At 43.1% G+C, this 22,065-nt stretch overlaps 1 protein-coding gene across 1 annotated transcript; it reads left to right on the top strand.

The window, feature by feature from the left end:
* Positions 1–12,178: 12,178 nt before the first annotated feature.
* Positions 12,179–21,851, top strand: LOC136550165 (E3 ubiquitin protein ligase RIN2-like). The gene is made up of 13 exons (XM_066541653.1): positions 12,179–12,632; positions 13,584–13,661; positions 15,103–15,189; positions 15,257–15,378; positions 15,762–15,858; positions 16,359–16,464; positions 17,243–17,400; positions 17,501–17,638; positions 17,724–17,791; positions 20,212–20,421; positions 20,904–21,264; positions 21,361–21,444; positions 21,574–21,851. Exons 1-12 carry the CDS (start codon positions 12,420–12,422, stop codon positions 21,418–21,420), a joined length of 1,698 nt encoding a protein of 565 aa, XP_066397750.1. The 5' UTR covers positions 12,179–12,419; the 3' UTR covers positions 21,421–21,444; positions 21,574–21,851.
* Positions 21,852–22,065: the final 214 nt, after the last annotated feature.

Genomic DNA, 22,065 nt, shown 5'->3' with positions numbered 1-22,065 from the left:
CCAGCTCGGCTCGGCTCGTTACCGAGCTCGAGCTGGCTTGTTTAGCTCGCGAGTTATAAAAAAAATAGGACACATATATTTATAATATTTATGCTATATTAATTTTAGAATGTGACATCCATCATTATGTAATCATACATGATTAATACATATCAGGTTCATCAAAAGTATTAACCATGCAACATAGCTGATTCATCCATGATCATACAGTTTTAGCATACTAACTAGTTGCTTGCCACCACAAATTTAGGAAAGTCTACATATTCAATGTCAGCATCATCATCTTATTCCTGAAAACAATCGATAAAATCAATATTTAAGTACCACAATAATTATAAAATTAAAATTCATATGAAATAGCTAAAAATAAAGATTATATACCAATAGAATAGGTGTACACTTCTAGGTCAGTATCATCATTTTATGGATTTATGGTCGTTGGCTGATAGGTCTCAGCTCGTGAGGAGCTCGCGAGCTGGCTCGTTAAAATAGCAAGCTACACTTCCAGCTCAACTCATGAAAAAAGTTAAAACGAGCCGACCACGAGTCGAGCGAGTTGGCGAGCCGTGAATATTTTGTCCAGCCCTACATCTATACAACTAAAAATCTATAAAAGAATCGTTGATGAGCGTGCGATAAAAAAAACATGCACGACATTCTGCCTCTCCCCTGCGATCCCCGTCTCCCGCCCGCCCGGCCGAATTTTTTACAATTTGGCCTTTTTTTTAAAGTTTCTCACAAATAGACCCCTGGCGGAAAGAATTAAGGAAATGGACCTTTAGCTCGGCGCCAGCATCAATTCAGGAAATGCACGACATGCTGACGCCGAGCTCCTAGGCACGGTCGATAACCTGCCAGGGAGCTCGCGCCAGTCACTCTGGCGTCGAGCTTGGAAATATCTACCGGGTCCGCGCCTTTCCTCTCTTCTTCTTCCTCTCGCGCCCGCGCCACCCCCGCGCCCGCGCCCGCTCCCACGCCGCCGCCCCGTGCCGAGCCCGCGCCGCAGCGCCCGCGCCGCCGGCCCACACCACCGTGCCCCCACCGCGCCGCCGCGCCTGCTTCCACGCTCGCTCCCACGCCGCGCCCGCTCCGCGCCGAGGCCGCGCCCGAGGCCGTGCCCGCGCCCCCTCCCCGTGCCACGCCGAGGCCGCCCCTCGCCCCGCGCCGCGCCCCTCGCCACGCCGCGCCTCGATGTGCTGTAGCGCTGCGCCACCCCCCGCGCCGCGTTGTCGCCCGTGGTTGGCCGCCGCACCGCGACGCCTCCGCCGTCCTCCACCGCCGTCCACGCCTTGCCCTCCATCGTCAGCCCGAGGCCGCGCTCGTCGAGCCGGACTCGCCGCACGTAGCCTTGGGCATCCTGCGCTCGCCGCGCGCCACCACTGTCGTCTGCCGCGCCACCGTCGGCCTGGATCTTCGGCCTGACCCACGCCCATCGTCCGCCGGCTCGGAAAGGTAAAAACTATGAATATGCAATGTACCTACTTAGTTGGTATTTATTATTTATTAGTTAATGTGATGACTTAGGTAGTTGATTTAGTTAGTGATCTAGTGAGATATATGTGTAGATAGATAAAACATAGACAAATAGGCACATAGATATAGTTAGATAGCTACTTAGATATGTAGTTACATTTTTAGTTATCTACATATGATCTAGCTATTTAGTGAGTACACTATAAATATATACGTAGTTATTATTTTGATTACTTAGTTTGTAGTTAGAAAGTACTTGTTAGATAGTATCTATCGTCTAATTTAGACTAAAAGACATGTGTTTCGTTACTTGTTTGAATTAGATGGACAACCTAGTGACCATATATCATGGATGCATTGTTGAAAGCGATCGCTATGGATATGTTGAGTTTCTTGACATGCAAAGCGTGCATGTGCTATTCAATGATAGGCCTTCATTTAGTGACATGGTTGCAAGGGCTCGAGAGGAGCTGCATTGCCTTAGAGATGATGGCATTACAGTTGATGGTGTACTGCACCTAGGTTGTCCTTCGAACATCTTTAGGCGAATGATCTCAATTAGTTATGCGGATCAGTGGGAGAACTATGTAAGATCAACTATGAAGAGCCAGCTGCAATGTTTGAACGTGATTATGCGTCGGGTGTTAGTTGATCCCATCCCTCATGGGTTTACCCCAGCAATGGATCATCAGGCATACATCGACCCTCCCGTTCTGCAACCCATTCACCGGGCAGTGCAGGTCAGAGGGCTGGAGAGCACGAGTGGAGGCCTTCCTTGGTGCGTGAGCTTGGCGAGCAAGGGGCTCGTACTTCTGGAGTTCCCATCTCCTGGCTACGTGCAGAGTTCGCACAGTGCCCCGAGGAGGCAGATGAGGAGACGGTTGGGTACTACTGCCGGGCGTGGATCCTACACCTCTTTTCCTACGTTCTCTTTCCCGACGCCACGGGTGACAGTGCATCCTGGATGTGGATCCACTGCCTCAGTGACTGGGACCAGGCGGGTCAGTATAGCTGGGGCTCTGCAGTCTTGTGTTTTCTATACCGGCAGCTGTGTGAGGGGTGTCGTCGATCTTCGTCCAACCCGTCACTTGGTGGATGTGTGTACCTGTTATAGCTGTGGATGTGGGCTCGTCTTCCAATTGGCCATCCAGAGGTTCTAGATCGTCGTGAGTGGTTCCAAGGTCAGCCTCTAAGTTGCTAGCCGACGTGGGCGTACCTTTGGGACCAGGTCAGGGTTTCGCACACGAGGATAGACCGGGCGTACATTGAGTACACGAACGAGCTAGATACGCTGGCGACGTCTAGTGTAAGTAAATTTTATTTTACATGCTGCTTTGAAAAGGATTAGTATACCATCTAACATCTTGTTTGGATATATTGCAGGTGGAGTGGGAGCCGTATGGTGGAGAGGACGCACTTCCTTTTCAGCTGAGCAACATTTTTGGGGCCACCGATGACTTCTATAGGATGAGGTGCCCCCTAATCTGCTTCTATGCTGTCGAGTTTCACCTGCCAGATAGGGTTGCACGCCAATTTGGAGTGAGACAGCTTTGGCCTACGGCTCTATTCTCGACTGGCGTTGACTTACACAAATAAGTGTTTTGATATTTTAAATGTCTTATGATGATGGTCCATTTCTATTAATATGGTGACACGTACATGGATTCATATAACGATGATATATGTACAGGTTGGATCGTCAAAGGAACAAGAAGATTTTTGACTAGGAGAGGCACCACCAGTCCTTCATTGAGGAATGGGAGGAGATGCACGACAACAATGAGCCGCACACGAACCATGAGTTCAGACGGTACCAAGCTTGGTACCAGCGTGCAACACAGTGCAGGCTGAGGCTATAGTGGACCGAAGCTGACTACGCCGACATCGAGTCCTCCGACGATGAAGACACGGCGTACGACCAATCGACTCGTGCAGGAAGACAGGTGGAGGCAGGACCAATCTTGAACAGAGTGGTAAGCCAATTGCCTTATTTTTATACGTTAAGTTGCATAATAATACATTAGGCGTTTTTGGACCGACATTAGAATTTATCTATTGTAGTTAGTGCCACCTTCGAGCCGTATAACCCTTATAATATGTTAGATTCTTGTACAAAAGAAAACAAAACCTAATGCTATCTGTTTAGAAGTATTATTATTGAGAACTTTGTTGCAGGGCAATACACTGAAATGCTCAGTTGAAGAGATCGAGCACGTTCGGCCGAGAGTCAATGACGACTACATATTTGGCTTCCTGGACGTAAGATTAAAAATATTCTTTCAAACATATCATTAATACGTTATATTCTTTCAGTTAACATAGTTTTGTACAACAGAGGCTGTCACGTCGTCTACGTCGTGCGGCTGGTCATTGTGGTTGCAGGACAGACACGACACAAGACGTGTATGTTCCTTCCGTAGGAAGAGGAGGCTTGGGTTCCTCTAGTCAAGCAGCTACAGGGGACGGGGACGAGGACGAGGAGGAGGATGACGACAATGACGTGGACAAGAGGCACGATGAGCTTGACCCCTCTCAGCTCCATGACGCTCCCTCGACTTATCCTACATCGCCTCTAGGCACTAGGCGATGCCGTCCGCGTGACCCTTACACTCCAGGCACCAGCGCTCTAGGTCATAAGGGTAAGGGCAAGAGTAGGAGGCAGTGAGAGATGTGGTAGCTGTTAGTATGAACTATTATGGATTTTGATTTACTTTTCTGTAACTATTTGGGACTGTATGGATATTGTGGACTATTTGGACTTTGCATAACATATTATGTTGGTTGTGATATTCGTTGTGGTTGCATTATGCTCCTTGGATGATTAAATATTTGTAATATATATTGATGTCTCTGTTTGTAACTGTGGATGCTCCTAAAACAAGATCGTATCTTGCGAATTTTTCCCGTGAACCTTTAATCATACTACACTTCTACAAAGGCACAAATGTAGTACACAGATTAACTATAAATTTATTAGAACGTGTATAATCCAAACGTATTGTACATATGCTTTGTAGATGAATCTAGAATTACCAAGCAACAGTGAACGAATCTATGCTTTTCAGATAATAAACATAGACTTTTCAGATACATGGACAACATCGAATTATCACATCACTGATATAGTACTGGCATGCAAGGAAGCACAACTCCACTCTATCTCCACCATCCATCTTATAACTGTTTGATCCAAGGGCTGAGGTGAAGAGGCACACGGATCGCTGACATGGCACATTGAGAGGCCTCTATTCCTCCTCTCAACCTATAAATAACCACTCACTCTCTTTCATTCACACACACAACAAGGAAGAAGAACACTTCTCAGCATTTGCTTTCATTGCAGTACCAATGTCAGAGGGTCGTCCAGATGGAGAGAAAAGGGGAAGGAAACTACCTGGGGGTGGGAGGGTCCTCTTAGTCCCGATTTCTTTGAGAAAGCTCTTTATGAGAGGTTCCCAGTTAAGAGCAAAAGTGATTTCACCAAAGAGACACCACTGAGAGGATACGATGAAAGGAAAGAAGAGTGACAAAAATGCATGCATAGTGAGGACTGCCTAGTGTAGATGTTCACCAAGGGAATAGATGGAGGTCGTCGTTTCTTCAAATGCCCGCGAGCATGGGTAATTGCTATTACTATTTGTTTCTTCAATATGTTTGTCTTGTATATCACTTATATGACATACTTATTGTAGTCTTCCTTGGCCGAAGAAAACTGTGGGTTCAGTAGGTGGGTCGATCCTCGACCTATTTATCCGTATGCGGAGTACATCTATTACCTATAGGACCGTATCTTTGATTTAGAAAGGGAAGTTAGCAGCAGTTACAAGGACGGCGAACAGGACGACAACAACAATGGTGTCAATATGTCGATTCGTGAGGTAGAGTGAAGTAGGGAGAGAAAAACCCGAGAGGGAGGAGAAAGAAGAGGAAGAACGCTTGGGCAAGAAGGTTGGGCCGGGGTTAAATGCAGGGAGCTCGGCGCCAGTCACTCTGGCGCCGAGCCTCCTGGCAGGTCATGGACCGTGCCCAGGAGCTCGACGTCAGAGACGCTGGCGCCGAGCTCGGCGCCAGCATCAATGGCGCCGAGCTAAGGGTCCATTTCCTGAATTCTTTCCGCCAAAGGTCTATTTGTGAGAAACTTTAAAAAAAGGGCCAAATTGTAAAAAATTCGGCCCGCCCGTGCCCAACGAAAGGAAGCCTCGCGACGCCGCTAATTACGCGCGAGACTCGCGCCCGATCCCCGCTACGCTCGCGCTCGCCAGGCCCCATCGCCCCCTGCGACCTCGACGTGAAGCTCTCCTCCTACGCGCGCCTCGCCCGCGACGAGGTGGACGCCCTAGGCGTCGGGTTCCGCCACCCGTCGTCGCGCTCTGGGCCTACATGAACGCGCTGTCCATCCAGGTACGTGCGTGCGTGGTGTGTGTGCCACTCTTCGCCTCTTCCGAGCCATATCCTGCATTCAAGCCTGTGCTCCATCGCCTCCCTCCTCTTGCACTACACATGACTACGCGCTGCACCAACGCCGGTGGCACACCGCAAGCTCGACTCCGTGACTAGGCGCCCAAGGCCACGGTGACGGATGGCTTCGGGCAACGACGGCAAAGGTGGGGCGTGGGGCGACGCCTAGCCAACTCCATGCCTAGTGCAGGTCTGCAGCTGCTCGATGGACGCCCCTAGGTTGTTTGATGAAATGCCCATTCAGAATGTCGTGACTTGGAAGTCACTGTTTCCTCGACCTGTGTCTGATGATGGGTGGATGATGGTACGTAGTACAAAAGATGTTACCAGCCCTCTTTTTCATTTGACTACAAGTATTGTAATACTGAATATATCATCGGATGGTGCTATGTACAGTAGATTTCGGATGGTTTCAGATGACTTAATAGTGTTCTGTAAAAGAGAATAAGCTGAAATAAACTGAAACAAGCTGGGAAGTGACCAGCCGAACGCCCCCATGGCCAAGAAACTTTCTTTAGCATGGATACAACTACAGTGAAATTAAAAATGATAAGCATGGCCTGGATTTGAATTGAACTTGCTCCTAGCCCGTTTATTTGTGCAGGAATTGAGCTAGCGGACGAGTTTCTAACCACAGTGTGCACAGCATTCAGCTATTGCGTCTGGTGTCATTTAATGGAAACTTAATTAAATCACTTAGTCGAGTTGCAAATCATGGTTTGGGCAGAGCTGATAGCGACACATCACGTACTGACAATGAATCTATTGAGCTCTTCAAACAAGTGTTTGACTGTATGTCATTGCTTTTCTCCACCAATACAAGAGCTTTCTTCAATGCAGGTGTAGATTTGTGGGCCTCTTGTGCCATTGATGTTGTCAATCTTGCCCAGAAGGTTTCAGCTAACGAGGACAATTTCTGCCCTGTTCTTCAGAAGCTTGCAAGTTGCCTCCTTGGGCAATTCTCAAGCTTCCTGAGATTATATGCAAATCCGAAGAATATTTCATCAGTTTTATTTATTTTTTAGTTTCTTCATACAAGATCACAGCCTGACTTGGCCACTGCTGCAACAAGGTGGTCATCGTGCCGATGGGCAGCAGGGATCAGGGTACCCACTCCTCCTTGCTTTTTGTGTTCTACTTCCACACTTGGTAGCTTGTTGATCTGATCTGATCTCCGGTTTCATTGGTACTCCGTCGGATTGCTGATATTTGTTGCTGTGAATTGTTTATTGCATGAATTATAAATATTTTTTCAATCTATGCTTGATTACTAAAAAGATATTCGTTGGTTATTTGATTTGCATTGATAGATGCTTCCGTAGCGTTAGCACGGGTAAAAAGCTGATCCATCGAATCTGAGCACCTGACTTTCGTCCGTAAAAAAAGCTGCATGAGAGGGAGTTATGATGCCCTACATACTGCATGCAACCGTAAAGAAAGGAATTTTTTTTTCTGTACCCGACACACAGCCCACAAAGGCAGGCGGTGGCAGGGCAGGCACGTCCCCACTCCCCTCACCACCGCATGTCATGTCGTCGTCTGTACTGTCCGTGCGTTGCTACGAAAAAACCAAACTTTTACACTAAAAACACACAGATCGCAGGATAAGATAACAATATTGTAAAATGTCACTTTAACGTCGATATTTAATTTTACAGTATTGTTATCTTATCATGCGATCTGTGTGTTTTTAGTATAAAAGTTTAGTTGTCCCATAGAACCGCACCGGCACGAACCTAGTCTTGTAAACGAATCCATAAAGCAACAAATTCTTGGAGTTGGATCGTGGTAGTTATCTTGCTGCGGAGAGCATTAATCCAAGCATCGTCCCTCATCTCTTGCTCAACGGTTTTGTTTTTTCTCTTGACAAGCTCGAAAATGTGTGGCGCGAGGTTCGTAGGCTCTTCCCCATCAAGCTAATTATGATGGCAGAAGAGTGCTTTCCTCCCATTGCCAAAAGAGCTTCGTAAATCTACCAGACGTTTGGGTGCATGCGCCACTCTCACCTGCCGTTGTAGAGTCGTAATTCGTCCCTGGTGGTGGCAGTCAATGTTTTTTCTTTATCAAAACTCTTCCTAAATATAATGATCATCTTTGGTGGATGTCCGATCATAGAATAAATAGCAACACCAAGAGCAAAATTGCACATGGTACATAAATTAATATAAATAGCTATTTTTTAGTCAACTAATAATAATAGACGAAAATAGAACAATCATGAATACAAGGCCATTTCTATAAAAGCACCTCATGGTTTTGCCTTGCGATAAGTGTTCTATCACTTAAAGCTGCTAATATATCTTTTCTTTTCAAATTGTTAATTTTAGTTAGTGCAATATTTTATCATACCATTTGTCATTTCATAATGATATCATAATGGTTGTTGGCGAGTCTAAGAATAAATGTTACAAAACTATCACTTCTACTCTCTCCATTATGTAATATAGTGCATTCTAGCATTTAAATTTTGTCCTCAAATATAATGCATTTTAGAAGATAAAAATCAGTTTTGCATTAAATACTTTCTATTTATTAACCCATCACCATTAATTATGTTGATGACAACGCCTTATTAAGAAATAAAATGAGGATACATACGTCTTTTATGTTCTCCTTTAATTTATATTAAAATTCCTAGAATATATTATATTACAGGATAGAGGAAGCGGTGCTTATTTTCGTAAAACTCACCACTACTTTTTATGTCCCTTTGTCACAAACCTACCACCTTTTTTTTGTCTCCTCTTACATACTCTTCCAAGTTCCACGGGCGAATGGCTTAGGCGCTTAGGCAAAACGTGGTAGATTTGCAAGACTTATTTATTCGTAGTGTATGAAATAGGCACTAGAAATGGTACTTTGTGACAATTAGGACTATAGTAGTTATGCAAAATTTACTTCAACTCTAAATGCATGATATAGAAAGCAATTTGCCCCTAAGGAATCTATACCGTGAGAATATACTACGCAAGTGTGTGATGTGTGTCGACGTCTCTAAGTTCAAACGATAATACTTTCATGTGGCGGCTTCCCCACTAGCTACCTTATCTGTCCGTTTGTTCCCGTACGCACCTTTTAAAAAAATTTCTCTCTACGCACTCGGTCTCCACTGTCACGGTCTTATCCATCGCTCCATTGAACCTCCGCGCTAAGAGGGCCTCGTCGTTTAAAAGAGAACCATAAAAACGATAGAACCCACTGCTTTTAGTATCGTTAGAATTTGTTATTTCTATGTGAAATAACCGAATAGAATAAAAAATCATGGTTGGGAAGGTTATAGTAGCAAAAGCCATTAGAATTAATATTTTATATATCGGAATAATCTGTTTAGTTATTAATGGAAAAAAGAGGGTTAAAAGAAGAGAAATCATTAGTTATTCATTAAGGTTAATTTGATTCGATGGCTAGAGTTCCGCAAGGATATATAGCTCGGAGACGACGAACAAAAATTTGCCTCAAACTTTAGAGGGGCTCATTTAAAACTTAATCGAATGATTACTCAACAAGTAAGAAGAGCTTTTGTTTCTTCTCATCGAGATGAGTCCACCGCACCGCCCACCTTCCCCACTCCGCGCTTCACCGCGCCACTCGCCTGCACCATGGCACCTGTCCACCGTAGGCGCCGAGCAGGTGCTCGCTAAGGGTGTGCTGGCCCAGGTTGCCGAGTAGGTGCTCGCCCTAGGCCGCCGAGTAGGTCCTTGCCCAAGGGCGCACCGACGAGCTCCATGCGCCGCCGTCGACCTCCGCGCCGCCGTCGACCTCCACGATTCGTCCAAGTAGCAAGGTGACATTGTACGCTGAAAAGGCATGTTGCAATAGTATGTTTCAAGTATTTCAGATGTTTTATCCGGATGTTGCAAGTGTTTCATGTGGATGTTGCAAAAGTATATTGGGATGTTGCAATGGTTGCACACGTATGTTGCAAGTTTTTGTTCCCAATGTTTCAGCTGTTTTTACAGACGTATGTTGCAAGTGTGTGTATTCGGATGTTGCATATGTTTCACACGTATGTTGCAAGTGTTTTTATCTAGATGTTGTGTATGTTTTATATGGTTTTGAAGTGTTTTTACAAATATTTCAAATGCATGTTTCAAGTGCTTCATCTATCTTCAGACGTATGTTGCAAGTGCATCTGGATGTTTAAAAAGTAGATTAGTTGTTGCATCTTGCTCCCTCCTCACCTTTGACTGCCTTGCCTCGGTGTCTCCACCTTCTCTCGGCGCCGGCGGGACATCTGAACTAGAGGCGCAGGCGGGCGCTGCCCATACCCCGTCTTTCTTGATGCTGGCGGCGCGGCGGGGGACAGGTCGCCACGAGTGGCGCGGGCGGACGCTCCTTCTCCATGGTTCTGTTACGCGTGCGAACGCTTCTTCTGTTACGCTATTTCATGGTTCCATAGCTGAGACCGGACGACTCATGTGACAAGTATTGGATGGGTCGTAGCTGCATCTGGACGGGTCATAATGTCGGACGTCCGAGCGCTGATGGTCCCGAAGTTCAAATGTTTTAGATTGACTGTACATACATACATATCAATTAAAAACCACATGCTCTCGCCAACTCATCACAATTTGACATGAGTATTGTATATACATGGATCACCTAAGACCAACTTCAAACCGCGTCGTATAGCATAACCAATTTAGAGCTTGATGATTAATTAATGAACTTGTTTATTTCCTCTCCTAAATTTTAGCTTCTGTCACATCAAAATTTGGACACATGCATGAAGTATTAAACATAGACTAATTACGAAACTAAATGCACAGACTGAGATTAATTTACAAGATGAATTTTTAAGCCTAATTAGTCCATGATTTGACAATGTGGTGCTACAGTAACATATGCTAATGATGGATTAATTAGGCTTAATAAATTTATCTTACGAATTACTGAGGACTTGTGTAATTTGTTTTATTATCACTATCCAAACACTCGATGTGACGTCCTTATATGATACCCGATGTGACGTTCCTAAACTTTAACCCTGAATTTAAACAGTCCTTTCAACCTGTTCGCTTGTTGGTTTCAGCCAGGGATTATCAGTCAGCCAATAGTATTTTTATCTCCTAATAAATCAGCACCAGTCAGACTTATCAGCCTAGAAATCAACCAGCGAACATGCTCTCTATCTGTTCACTGTTTAGAACCACTGGCGGAGCCACGTTGGGGCCATAGAGGGCCATGGCCCCCCCTTGCCTCCATGAATTTTTGAAGGAGACCATATTCAATCCAGCTCAAATCGTTCGGCACAACAGGTTAGCAGGAAGCAGCACCTAATGCTCGGAACTCCCGTTATATCCGGCTGCCTTCTGCGTCCGCGAGCGGCGAGTCACTAGGTCAGTGCCTCAGCGAGTGACCAGCGAGCCGGCGGGGCGGCGAGGCCTAGACGGCCGGCCGTCGACCTGCAGCTAGCTTCAGCTCCGTCCCCCCCACATAGCAGTCTTCTACTCTTCCGCATCTGCCCTTTGCTGCTCTACGTACATGCTACATTCTTACAGCCATACATGTATGCCTGATTTCTTATTGATTATTCCTCTTTTTTTTTTTTTGCTTCTAGACTAAAATCATATATGCTGTAAGTGGCTGATTGAGTGATAGATCACACAGTCAACTGTATTTTGTTTACTGTGGTCTGATTATAAGTAGTAACTACTAAGATTAATTTCTCTACTATCTATGTACTTATGTGTTTAATTAGCAAATTGGGCCCTATGTTTCAGTTCTGGCTCCGCCACTGTTCAGAACCCCGCCAAACGAGGGGCTGGAATAGAAAGTTTCCGTGCGTCGGCGCGCGGCGGCCAGACTGGGTCACGGCACGGGACAGCGCCCCCCGAACCGAACGTCCGAGTGCCACTGCCTGACTGCCATGCGGCCACGCCTGCCTCAGTGCCTCCCCCACGGGGCTCACCTACCGAACCCCTTTCCGGTACCCGCTGACGCTCGGGACCCCCACGGGCGCATGACGCTCGCGCCGTACCGACTACCGATTACTCCTTCCAGAAGTGGCAGATTTACGCAAACCCCCCTTCTATACAAAGGATTCGCGCCATGCGTCCTTACCTGCGTCGCGAGAGGCTAGACTACACCATGAATACAATTATGCGTACTGTAAAGGATCGTTATGCGAAAGTCTCTACACTTAAACCCCGTCAAATAAATACTGCTAACCCTGGATTAATCGAGCCTATCCCGTAATTAAACTGATCCAGAAATCTAGAAATAATAAAATATTCCACTCGCTGCCGCAATAATTTTGTCCCCACTCCGCTTCGTCCCTCCCCTGTTCCTCGCGTTCCCGTCACGGTCCCTCGGCCTCGCCATCGCTCGCGGCATCGCCGCCTGCCCTCCCCTTCCCCACGCGAATAAAGCGCCGGAACCGGAAGCGCGCGCGAAGCAAAGCCCCCCCGCGCTCGGGATCGGGAGCCACCACCCCTAGGGTTAGGGCTCGGTTTTGCCTCCTTCCGGCGTCGACCGATGCGCGGCGCATGGCGGCGGTGAACTGCCTCTACGTCGCGGCCGCCTCCACGGCGGCCAGCGCCGCCGCGCTGCAGTGGTGGGCGTCCTCGCTCCTCGACGGCGACGCTGGGGCGGGCGGCGATGGAGACTGGCTTGGAGCCGTGCTGCGGTCGAGGGTCACCGTCGCGCTCCTGGCGAATCTGGCGGCCCACGTGTTCCTCGTCGTCATCCTCGCGCTCAAGGTGACTTTGGCTCCTTTGTTCCTCTCTATTTGGTGTGATTTTCGTGGGTGGTACTATTGATGCTGGTGTGGGTTTCAATGTAGGAGATTAGATTGTTGTGGTGTAGGCACGGCACGATTGGTCAGCTCATTGAGCGGTGTTTCATGTTCTGTGTTACTTGCTGTATTTATTACTTCTGTAGTGGCTCGTCATCTATTGCTTTGATGGGTCAATTTTGATTGGAGATATATTTGACTTGCCTAATTTGGAACTTAGGAGCTGGTTCCCCAAATGAAAGGTGCTTTGAATGAGCAACAAGCAACATGTTGATTGAATTAGCAAACTCTGGATTTTCTCTTTGAAGGGAATGTTGGAATGAGCTAACTGATGTAGATAGAATGAAACTACGAGTGCAAATGTTGCACATCTAGCTATGATTCCTTGGCTTATGCAGTTCTATTTTACTGTAAAATGTAAACGTTTTGGAGTGTATGTATGAGGAATGCTCGTCCTTGTAATGTGATGCATATCTCCTTGGTTTGGATGGTATTTCCTCTTGGCAGTTGATAGCTTCATGTTTTGTTTTTTGATTTGATTGCTGCGGTGGTAGCCATTGACTACTACTACTACTATTGTGGTATTTGGGAGGGTGCTAGTCATGATGTCATGCTCATTACCAATGCTGATTAGTAAAGAAATGTCAGGGGCAATAGAAGCATTTCAGTATCAAATTGTTGTCTGTAGTGAGTGCAAATTGTGGATGCAGTTGCAGCATAATTACCTTGAGGCTTTTTATGGATGGAGTTCAACATGGGAGATGAGCATTTGAACATCTTATTGTTATTTTACTAGTGTAAAAACCACTCTACAGATACATTTGAATTCTGCAACTTACCTATATATCAAGCATATTTCTGCCTTCCCATTGTTTATGGTGCAGCAGTGTTAATGCTGTTTCCTTTTGCCATGCAGACTCTGTTTTTTGTTCAGCTAACTTCTATAGAGATCAGAAAAGTGTTGGAGCACATCATTAACTATGTAATTTACAAGGTACTTTCTCTCTTGTATTTTCTGTGCCCTTCTGCTGAGCATCCTAAGAAAAAAAAAATCCTGCACTGAATTAGCTGAGGGTTTCTTGTTGCTTCTGGCGATCTTACCACTAATGAACTTGTTTTAACCTTGTAATGTTCTGTCATTTGTATAGAGTTCAACATCGTATCCATGTACTCTGCATAATCGCTTTCTATAACCATGTATGTTTGATAACACTTCAATGTAGTGCCCTAATGAGTAGTGAGACTCAAAAAGCATGAATGCATGATAGTGAACTTCTACTTCGTGATGAAAGAAAATGCAACATACTTTTTGTCAACGAAAATAAAATGTGGCAGAATGGTTGTGCATTCTGATAGTGTTTGCATATTTGCAGTATACCACAACATTTTCTAATTGTAATTCACTACCTCCTCTGATCACAAATATAAGCCCATCTGTATAACTTTGCTAATTTTGACCATCAAATATCTGAAAAATTATATAGATTGAACACAACCTTGACATGACTATATTTATTATGAAAAATACTTTTTATAATATATAACTCTTCATTTAAGATATACTCCCTCTGTTTCAAATTGTAAGTTGTTTTAGCATTTTGTCCTAAATCAAAGTTCCCTAGCTTTGACCAAGTTTATAGAAAAATGCACAAATATCTACAACATCAAACAATATTCATTAGATACACCATGAATATATTTCGATAGTGCATTTATTTCATATTTTAGATGTTAATATAATTTTCTATAAACTTGGTTAACGCTAGAGAAGTTTGACTTAGTACAAAGCTAAAAGAACTTGCAATTTGGAACATAGGGAGTGTATCTTCATAGATATCACCAATCAAGTTTGAAAAAGAAATTTGACATAGGACAAACATAGATGGACTTGTATTTATGATTGGAGGAAGTATAAAATAATTTACTTAATCACCTTTGTGCATGTTTTAAGTATTTGTTTAGCTCGAAGTGCCTTCCAAGTAGCAGTTATAATTTTTTTATAATTTTGCACTTCTAATGTTGCAAAGGTATGTTTATAACTGTGTCAGTATACAATGAACTAACTGTTCTTCATAGTTTAAGGCATGGTTATCGACTCAACAGAAGAACAAACACACGAGTTTTAACATACATCTACTAAATGGATTGCTCATTAATAAAAAAAAAGACTAATTAGCTGTATGGTTGATACATGCTAGATGTCATGTATCCATTAACTACAGTAGATGAGGTCTTTGATCAATCCTAGGTCTTAACAGCCATTCTTGAAATGCTGCACAAAATATGTTATTAAGTTGCAATGGGCTATCCTTCATATACCTTTTGTTAGCTCTGTTTTCATCCTTTGTCATTCATTCATTATGTTCTTGCTGTCCGCAATTTGACTAATGACGAGGACGCTATTTGCGATACAATTAATCGAAGTTCTGTTACAGGGAACTTTTCTCCCACTGGTTGTGCCTCCTACTTCTCAGCAAATTATCCTTTGGTCAACTTGGTTGGTCATTCTTTGTTCATTGAAGGTACTCTGCAACTTGTGCTTGTTGAAGTTCTACCAATCACATTAACTGAAATGCATGTCACATCCAGATGTTTCAATCATTGGCCAGAGAACGTCTAGAACAGCTCAATGCTTCTCCCTCAGCGACTCCTTCAAAATATTTTCGTGTGTACTCTGCATTGCTTCTGGTTTTATCAGCTGATCTACTTTGGTAATATTCCCTGGTTAGTTTGTATTTAGCCATTTATTTTATACCTGCATATAGCACAGTGGCCATCTTTCAATATGCACAAGGTAATCCTTGAGTATTGCATTTTCATCATGACATTTTATCTATTTATACACCCCTTCCATGGATAGTAACCAGCAGTCCAGCAGTTTTTTTAACAGTCCAGCAGTTTCATGTATTAATGGAGAATCCTTTTGCTGCCTATGCTAATTGTTTTATTCTTACAATGTACAATTTACTGTATCAAGGCTGTCTCTATACATTATAGTATTTAGCATTTTTACAACCTTTAGGCCTATTTGTTTTAGTATGCTCTTTCTGTTAAAATGGACTCACCAGTGCTTTATTATCTATATATTCTCCAGGATGTGGCTCTGTGTAGGGTTCTGCAGCTCCTGTAATTCCAAGTTGTTTTGGCTCCTGTTCTTTGAGCCACTTAGTATTGCCTTTGATACGCTGCAGGTAATTAAATCAGGGTTATTCTAGATGTCACTCATTGTGTCCTTTCCATTGACCATTTGGCCTGGAAGCTTGATTTTGGTTAATACTAGCTGTCTGTTACATCTGTTGCTATGGATCTTAAATAAACTATCGTTACAATCTGAAACACTATATGTGGACATATTTATCATTCACAACTAATTATCTTTAAATAAAGAAAGTACATGTAAAACATTCAACAGATCATCAAGTCATAGAGATTCATATTATAAGCCCTACGAATACAACTGTGCATGGATGATCACATCCTACACAGAGCAACACAGATAGAAAACCAATGCACATAAAATTCCCAAATGGTGGAGCTTGTCACTCAAATCTTCTTAAGTAGTAGCAATAAACTGTGAATTTAAAAAACTATATCATGAAGGTTTGTCAGTTTGTGTGCATACTGCGGATGTTCAGTAATCAGTACTTCTGAGTCTCTTCATGACTTATCTCACAGTGATTTCTGTTGGCAGTCTATCATGGTGCATGGATTTCAGTTATTTGACATCTGGCAACAGCATCTAATGGAAAGTGGTACAGACTTTCTTGATTTCCAGAAATCTTATAAGCAAGCAGCAGGTGATAAACTGCTATTTCCTCATCTTTGATTACCTTATGAGTTTAGTTACTACTGTTAATTAACTAATTTGGTGCGTAAGTTATTTGATCTGCAAATCTTGTGGTTGATTGTTTCTTAACTGTAGTGACCATGAGAGGAACATAGATACTACCACTAAATAAAGGTGGCATCCTAGAATGCACGCAGTTAAAGAGTTTAAATTTAAACTTAAACCTGCAATATCCTTTTGAAATATAGGCCAGCTTTGAAAATATGAGCACGCTAATCTGAAAGATCGTTTCATGCTACTAAACTACTCCCTCTGTTTCGCAAAGATTGCAGTTCTAGCTTTGTCGTAAGTCAAACATTTATATGTTACAAAAACATTTCTCATGGTGGATCTAATCTTATGATGTTAAACTATATGAATTTATAGAAATTGATGGCCAAAGATAGAAAGTTTTTGACTTTGGACAAAACTAAAACAACCACCTTTCAGCAACGGTGGGAGTATTAGTGTTTTGCTTGATTTTAAAAATATAAAAGGCAATGAAAATTGGTATTCAGAGTTGCTGTCTGAGGTTTTGTCAACGGCCAATGTGGTGGCACTTCCATGGCTGGATGCAGTTAAAAAAAGAACAGCTCTTTCATTGCACGTTTGTTACTGGTTTTGTTTGTTGGATCTATCTGTAAACTGTGCTTCATTGTCTACTGGAACATGTCAGTTCAATCACGGTCCATCCACTTGATGATTCTTGTCACTTTTCACCAGGATCTGATCATTCTTCGTAATCGCAGGATCTTTTTCTGAATGGAGGGGCAAACTTACTAGGAACTTTGGTTTTGCCATTGATTTGATAAGCTTGTTGATGTCACTTGGTCATTACTCTATGATCTTTTGGCTTCGTGGTATGGCGTTTCATCTGGTTGATGCAGTTCTCTTATTGAACTTGCGTGTAAGTGACCTTTTACTTAACAATTGAATAATGTTGTGATGTTTACATAATATTTTTATATATATTGTGTGTTGATATCATTCATTTGAAACATTCCCAGGCTCTTATAGTTTCCTTTTTGAAGAGGATTAAAACTTACATCAAGTTACGGAAGGCACTTAGTTCACTCGATGGAGCACTTCCAGATGCCACATATGATGAAATTTGTGCATATGATGATGAGTGTGCCATCTGCAGGGTAAATAATTACCTAGATCTATAGAATCACATGGGGCTTCAGTCCTTGTGTATCTGAACCCTTCTCTTGCTCTTGCAACTTGCAGGGACCAATGGGTCGAGCTAAAAAGTTGTCCTGCAACCATCTATTTCATCTAGCTTGTTTGCGATCATGGTATGCCCTTACTTTCCATACATAGTGCAATTGCCTTTTGATAGTTTGCAGCAGCTTACTCCTCCGCCCTAAATTATAGGTTGTTTTGGCTTTTCTAGGTACATACCTTTTGTTGTGCACTTAGATATACGCTATGCCTAGCCAAAACGACCTATAATTTGGAACGGAGGGAGCATTATTCTGCATGCTCTAGAAATGATGCTCCTACTGTTTGCTTGAGGAAGTGCTGCTTATCTATGTACTCTTATAAAGCTAAACCCCACTAGATGATTTCTCTCTTCATGCAAGGTGTCCACATCATTCCCCACTAAGTGACTCCACTAGATGTTCTATCTCTTCATGCAAGATGTCCACATCATTCCCCACTAAGTCCATATCATCCCTTATTAATAACAAAAAAAAAGTCCACGTGCAAGATGTCCCCACTAAGTCCATGTCATCCCTTACTAAACAAAAAAAAATGTCCACGTCATCTCTATCGTGTGCAACTTTTGATCTTTAATCTATTAACATACAAGTCATCTACATACGCTATTTATTTCATCACTTATTCCTCTATAATGTAATCAAATATTCTATTGTTTTTTCTTCTATTAGCTTATCATTTTTTTTTTACCAAATATGATACAATAAAATAACGTGCAAGTCAAATTCATATATATAAACAATATACAAAATACCATAAAGTAATGTTATACAACAACAACAACAACATAGCCTTTCAGTCCCAAGCAAGTTGGGGTAGGCTAGAGTTGAAACCCACCAAGAGCCCCAAGTCACGGTTCAGGCACTTCAATAGCTGCTTTCCAAGTATTCCTATTTAAACATAGATCTCTAGGTATATCCTAAGCTTTCAAATCTCTTTTTATTGCCTCCTCCCATGTCAATTTCGGTCTTCCTCTACCTCTCGTATTATTAGCTTGGCTTAGGACTCCACAATGCACTGGTGCCTCTGGAGGTCTCCTTTGGACATGGCCAAACCACCCCAACCGATGTTAGACAAGCTTTTCTTCAATTGGTGCTACCTCTAGGCGATCACGTATATCATCGTTCCGAACTCGGTCCATTCTTGTGTGACCGCAAATCCATCGCAACATACGTATTTTTGCAACACTCAGTTGTTGAACATGTCGAATCTTCGTAGGCTAACATTCTGCTCCATACAACATAGCCGGTCTAATCGCCGTTCTATAGAACTTGTCTTTTAGCTTTTGTGGTATCCTCTTGTCACGCTTGTCGCCACTTGATCCACCCTGCTTTGATTCTATGGCTAACGTCTGCATCAATATCTCCATCCCTCTGTAGCATCGATCCCAGATACCGAAAGGTATCATTCTTAGGCACTACTTGACCTTTCAAACTCATATCTCCCTCCTCCTGTACAACTTCGCCAAAGTCGCATCTCATGTATTCGGTTTTAGTTCTGCTCAATCTAAAACCTTTAGACTCAAGGGTCTGCCGCCATAACTGTAGTTTCCTATTTACTCCCACCTGGCTTTCGTCCACTAACACTACATCATCAGCGAACAACATACACAGGGATATCCCCTTGTATGTTCATGGTAACCTCATCCATTACCAAGGCAAAGAGATACGGGCTTAAGGCTGATCCTTGATGAAGTCCAATTTTAATCGGGAAGTAATCTGTGTTGCCATCGTTTGTTCGAACACTAGTCACAACATAGTTGTACATGTCCTTGATGAGGGTCACGTACTTTGATGGGACTTTATGTTTGTCCAAAACCATAAAGTAATGTTATGTATATATAACATATTTATTTTTAAGAAATCTCGCGGCAACACGACGGTATGCTTCTAGTATTACTGTAATTGGCTAGCTGATGCTATGATTTAAATTGACTTGCAAGACCAGTGCTCCTGGCTTGGTTCTTAGTTTTCTTTTTGTAATGAGATATGTGAAGAAATGGAAACTTTAGGGTATGTTTGGTTGGGTATGCTAACTTAATATGCCAAAAGTTGGCCATTCTAGTGTCTATGCGGGTAGCTTAGTTTTGCCACCAAAAGTTTGGCCTACCCATGAATTTTGGTCATCCCCATACAATTCCTTGTGACGATATAATGACAAAACTAGAGGTGTCAAATTTTATTGCCAAAACATTGGTGAGTCAATTGGATTCTCACCAGCCTTCGATAGGGTGGCTGAGGCATAATTGATATGATCCCTTTTATTTCTAAGCAGGCCAGCAGGGAATTATTTATCAAAATGAATTCAAAGTTTGTATGCATATGAACAGGGGAAGAATGAATTAGTAGCTTGAGCTACGAAAGGAGTACTGCTGGAAGATTTTCCCTCTAAAGAAAGGGACATTGGCTGAATTACTAGCATTGATTGTATGCAGTATCTACATGGAAGTTATCACATTTTTTATTTTATCCTGAAATTACATTGTCATGTTTAGGTTGGATCAAGGACTAATGGAAGGTTACTCCTGTCCAACTTGTCGGAGACCGCTCTTATTGTCATCTGATGGGCAAACAAGGTCTACAACTGCGGAGGTAGCAAATGTTCAGCGAATTGCGGAACAGCTTACTATGGGGATGAATCAGCAGAGAGTTCCTGGTAATGAACATCCTGTTGAACAGCAGAACCCTTCAGATGCTGTTTGGAGGTATGTATCAGTACTAGGTTTTTTGTACCATCTTATTTTATTTTTTCACTGTATTCACCATGATACTGAATTAAAGGTGTGAAATGGGGCACTAGCTACATTAGCATAGCAGTTACTTTATCAGGGCATAGTGGAATATGCAATTTATTGCATTTGAGAAAGTACTATTAAAAAGATACCCATGTTTGATGTACATCAGCCCTAGAAAGATTGCTATGGTAGATACAGTTAACTAGCTGCATGAGCATTTGGGTTAATGTATGTCTTCTTTCCGATTCTTTGAACAAAATGGTTGGGGACCTGAACCACATTGGAAATAGTGTTTCGTGGAAAAGTGAGTGCACCCTGCACCCTAGCCAAGACCTTTTCAATTCATGAGTGCTGATATAAGATGAGGAAGAAAATCTTAGATTATATGGTTGGTTTTGCATCAGCGATACTAATCTTTTGGCTCCTTGATCTGTTCCTTGTTGGTGATGCAGAGGTGCTGGTCTGGATGCTAGCTGGATTCCACCGTGGTCAAGCCCTGTGATGGACAATCCCAGTTCCTCTAGTGCAGTGAGGTCAGTAGGTCTTACTGGAGTTCAGATGATGATGAGGCAGTTGGCTTCTGTAACCGACAACTATGGGCATGCTGATGGTACCTGGAACCTATGGCCCGAGCCAATGGCAGGGTCCTCTCTTGTTCCATCCACTTCCTCGATGCCTGGTAGTGCATCTGCTTCTGGACTGCGGCTCCGTGGTAGTGCAGGCACAGGTAATGGAAGTCTTTCAGAGGTACTCACTATGGTAGATAGAGTGCGGGAAGTTCTACCTCATATTCCTGATGAGCTAATTATAGAGGTATGTGTCTGTCTCGCACAACTCTGGTCGTAGTTAATTCTTGTGACTTTACATACACTTACGCCTTTCCTTGTTTGTTCTCATTTCTTGCTGTAGGATTTGATGAGGACAAACAACATAAACGCGACTGTGAATAATCTTCTGCTGATGCAATAGTGGATACGTCAATACAACATATAAGTATGACGTTTACTGGCTATAAAACCTTATATAACAAAAGGCATTGTATAGTTAAAGGCAAGTCTGGATGTAACAACACTCTTTGGTTCTGTAATAAAAGCCTTTTTTTTTCTTTATTTTTGTTCGCAGAGGTTTGTATAGCAACCATAAAGGGCGTACCCAGTGCAGAGAGCTCGTGCGGGGTCTGGGCAAGGGTGTCAGTGGCAAGCCTTACCCTCGCCTGTGCAATGCGAGGAGACCGCGACTTGAACCCGGGACCTTCCGGTCATAGGCGGTAAGACTCTACCGCTTGTATAGCAACTATAGTTGTATATAATATCATGCTCGATATGCTATAGGTTAGTGTATTTAGAAAGATATTGCCATCGGAATAAAATTTGTTTTGGGACTAAGCATGCGTCCGGAAAGCACTTGTCGTCGGTACGTATCATCTTCCAGCTTCTATTTGCGCACGCGGAGTGGTAACCTGCAGCTATATGGTGAACATTTGATTGAAGGGAAAATAGTGGATTTGCCAATGCAAAGATATCGGTTGTGCAGTAAAGTAATGTTCTGCTGGTACTTCAATTGGATGAAGTCTTTGCCACGAGTCTGGCCAGGAGCGTTGGGAGTATCTATTTG

The sequence above is a fragment of the Miscanthus floridulus genome, chromosome 4 (assembly GCF_019320115.1).
Source record: "Miscanthus floridulus cultivar M001 chromosome 4, ASM1932011v1, whole genome shotgun sequence".
In the NCBI taxonomy this organism is placed as follows: Eukaryota; Viridiplantae; Streptophyta; class Magnoliopsida; order Poales; family Poaceae; genus Miscanthus; species Miscanthus floridulus.
The sequence above is the reverse complement of the archived record's forward strand: the minus strand, read 5'-3'. Positions and strand labels throughout refer to the sequence as shown.